Source organism: Nicotiana sylvestris, chromosome 6 (genome assembly GCF_000393655.2).
Source record: "Nicotiana sylvestris chromosome 6, ASM39365v2, whole genome shotgun sequence".
NCBI classification, from domain to species: Eukaryota; Viridiplantae; Streptophyta; class Magnoliopsida; order Solanales; family Solanaceae; genus Nicotiana; species Nicotiana sylvestris.
Genome location: NC_091062.1, coordinates 33,475,610 through 33,479,030, shown reverse-complemented (window position 1 = coordinate 33,479,030; position 3,421 = coordinate 33,475,610). Strand labels below are relative to the sequence as shown.

The 3,421-nt window shown below is 37.2% G+C and overlaps 1 protein-coding gene across 1 annotated transcript; it reads left to right on the top strand.

The window, feature by feature from the left end:
* Window positions 1–300: 300 nt before the first annotated feature.
* On the top strand, window positions 301–1,170 carry LOC138870455 (uncharacterized). Its single transcript, XM_070148260.1, has 2 exons — window positions 301–678; window positions 814–1,170. Exons 1-2 carry the CDS (start codon window positions 301–303, stop codon window positions 1,168–1,170), a joined length of 735 nt encoding a protein of 244 aa, XP_070004361.1.
* Window positions 1,171–3,421: the final 2,251 nt, after the last annotated feature.

Below are 3,421 nucleotides of genomic sequence, written 5' to 3'. Positions count from 1 at the left end.
CAAACCTGGAAAGTTACGCAGATACCAAGAGATGAAAATGTCGAGGCAGACGCCCTAGCCAATCTCGCATCTACAACAGACATGACGAGCAGTGAAAATGCTTCCGTAATCGATTTGTTTTATTCAGTCCTCGATCCTGATAAAAATGAGGTAAATTTCAATAACTTAACCTGAGATTGGAGGAACGAGATTGTCAATTTTTTGCAGTATGGAACCATCCCTGAAGACAAGAAAAAGGCTCTCGCGCTTCATAAAAAGGCTGCTCGGTACTGTTTAAACTAAGGCAATCTTTATCGAAAAATGTTCGGTGGTCCCTTAGCAAGATGCCACGGGCCTTCTCAAACGGAATATGTAATGAGAGAGATACACGAGGGGCATTGTGGAAATCACGCAGGAGGAAGATCACTGGTAAGAACCATGATTAGAGCAGGCTACTATTGGCCTAAAATGGAAGAAGAAGCGGAAAATTTTGTTGCTAACTGTGATAAGTGCCAAAGATATGGTAACAACATGCATAGACCTACAGAGTTGATACATCTGGTCATTGCACCGTGGCCTTTTCTGAAATGGGGGATGGACATTGTGGGTCCAATACCACAAGCAAAAGGCAAGGTAAAATTCTTGCTTGTACTCACTAACTACTTTACTAAATGGGTAGAAGCAGGATCATTTAAACAGGTACAAGAAAAAGAAGTCAGAGATTTCATTTGGCGAAATATTATATGTCGATTTGGTGTACCAGAGGAAATCGTGTGTGATAATGGCCCGCAATTTATAGGCGCACAAATCACAGAATTTTTTCAAAGTTGACAGATTAAAAGGATTACCTCAACACCTTATCATTCGGTGGGTAATGGACAAGCTGAATCGACAAATAAAGTCATTATCAACAATTTGAAGAAACGATTGGAAGAATCCAAAGGTAATTGTCCAGAATTGCTACCTGGTGTTTTATGGGCATACCACACCACAACAAAAACAAGTACGGATGAAACATCATTCTCATTGGTGTACGGAGCTGAAGCCTTAATTCCAGTTGAGATAGGGGAGCCAAGCACGAGGTATATGCAAGCGTCAGAGGAATCCAATGAAGAAGAAATGCACATAAACCTTGATTTACTTGAAAGAAAAAAGGAAGCTGCACTAATAAGAATGGAAACACAAAAATAAGTCATGGAATGATATTACAATCGGAAAGCTCGTCTAAGATACTTCAAGATTGGGGACTTCGTACTCAAGAAAGGTTTTCAATCCACGAAGGCGGTTAATGCGGGAAAATTAAGTCCAACTTGGGAAGGACCTTACAAGATTCATGGTATCGCGGGGAAAGGAGCATACGAGCTGGAAACAATGGATGACAAGATATTACTTTCACATTGGAATATCGTTCACCTGAAGAGATACTATTTCTAAGGAGTACCTACGGTCAGGTATCCTTATTTTAAAATTTTATTTTTGAATTGTTAAAATTTTACTAACAAATTTAGATGATAGGCAAAAAGCTAACCCGTACTAAATGATGAATCACGACCTGCAAGGCACGTGGAATAAATTAAATTATCGGTCTAGGGTTACAACTATTCTGATAGAAATTGAGACGAGTTAAGCAGTCTACATCCATAATCGTACCTCTGAGTCCCGTATGTTTTATTCCTTTTCAGGAAAAGGACCAAATAAGAGGAGTAATCAAGTGGTCGAGGCTTCATACTTCAAAGCTCAAACACTTGGGGGACTATATAATATACATAGACATATGTATAAAGAAGGCAAAGAAGATTGGGAAATAATCAAAGTTCAAGCTTGAAAAGTTTACTCATTGAATGAGTCAAGTGCAGAGCAAAGTTACGAGCCAAAGCCAAAGAAAAACCTTATCATAGTTATGTTAAAGGTAATATACTGAAACGAGTTATAAATAAAAACCTTGTGTTTTATTTTTTGAAATCTGTTGTAATAAAAACAGTTAGGAAAAAGTGATAGAAGTTATTTAAACACATGTAAGATGTTATTTAAAACTTGACAAAGTTCAAAGAAAAACTTGACAAAGTTATTTCAAGAAACATGTGTATTCCTATTTCTTTTATCGTACATTTACACCATTATGAAGTTGAGACGTCTTCTTCATTAAGTGTAGAATATAAAAGGGCCTCTTTTATAAAGTTCATGATTGATTTAGACATTCATGAAGTTAAAAAAGCATTTTGCAAAATAAAAGTGCAAATTATTGAATAAGTCCTTAAATATAAAGGCAAAAATGAGCAAAACAGAAGTTCAAAAATAACTACAAAAACTTCTTAATACTAAAAAATTTAGACCAAGTATGAACTTAGTCATAAACTAAGAGTTATTTATACAAAACGCCCCGAAAAAGGTCTGGGTACTTGATGTTTTCAACAAACCCTCAAATGGGAACAAGGGTTATAACCACATTCCACCAAAGAAAGAAAAAGAGAGGAGTCACATATCATAAACTTGTCATTGAGGAGTTGAAGAAGGAACCAAAACAGGGTCATTAGCAGCAGTAGGCTCAACTTGACTTGAAGAAATTGGAACACTCATCGTACCCAGATCATCTTCAAGATTTCCAGAACTTTCAACCACGGGAGAGGGAAAGTCTTGGCTCTGCTGAGTCTTTTCAATGGTTTCTCTTATTTTAGCTAATCAGCTTCCAAATTAAAATTCTCTTGGCTAACTTCTACAAGGGTATCATGGCGAGTATTTAAAAACGCTCAACTCGCCTCAATTACGGTTTTATCCTCAAGAATCTCGTATCTTTCTCCCATTCAGCAATTTCACTTTTGAGCTTCTCATTCTCAGCCAATGTAGAATCATAAGAAGTTTGAAGAGAAGCATGTGAACTTTCTAATGAACGAACCTTATCAGAAGATTCCCGGAGGTCTTCTTGAATTTGAGTCAGAGTTTGTATAAGTTCACCGGCATATGCTTCTTTCTCACTTAAGAGAGCCTTCAACTCTCTAATGTCTTCACTAGCCTTGGAGAGTTGCTCAGAAAAAGAAGTTTCGAGAAGATTCTTGTCTTTACCAGCTTGATTTGAGGAAGCTCTTTCAACCGCCAATTCTGAAGTTAAAACCCTCAACTACTGCTCTAAGGTGCACTTGTTCTCTTCTAACACTTCCATATCAATTTGAAGGCTCTCATATTGTTCTCTCCAGTTGTCTGCTTCAACTTGATACTCATGCATTAATTGCTCCGTATGAGAAACCCTCTTCATCATTTCTGTACCAACGAGGTTGATTTAAAAAAAGGGGAAAAGGTAAGAACCTTAATAAAAAGGAATAGCAAATCCTTAAAAAGGAATACCTTTAAAGATGATTGTATTATGTCGTTCATCCAAGTTAAAGATTTGTGGCACTCAAGCTTGGCTCTCTCGATTGGACCAATCCGGGATTTCAACCACACGTCA

Excerpts from the sequence above, each read along its gene's own strand:
- LOC138870455 (XM_070148260.1), top strand. The coding sequence starts at position 301 with ATGTTCGGTGGTCCCTTAGCAAGATGCCACGGGCCTTCTCAAACGGAA. Across the intron at positions 679-813 it reads AAGCAGGATCATTTAAACAG|ATTAAAAGGATTACCTCAAC; the intron begins GTACAAGAAAAA and ends CAAAGTTGACAG.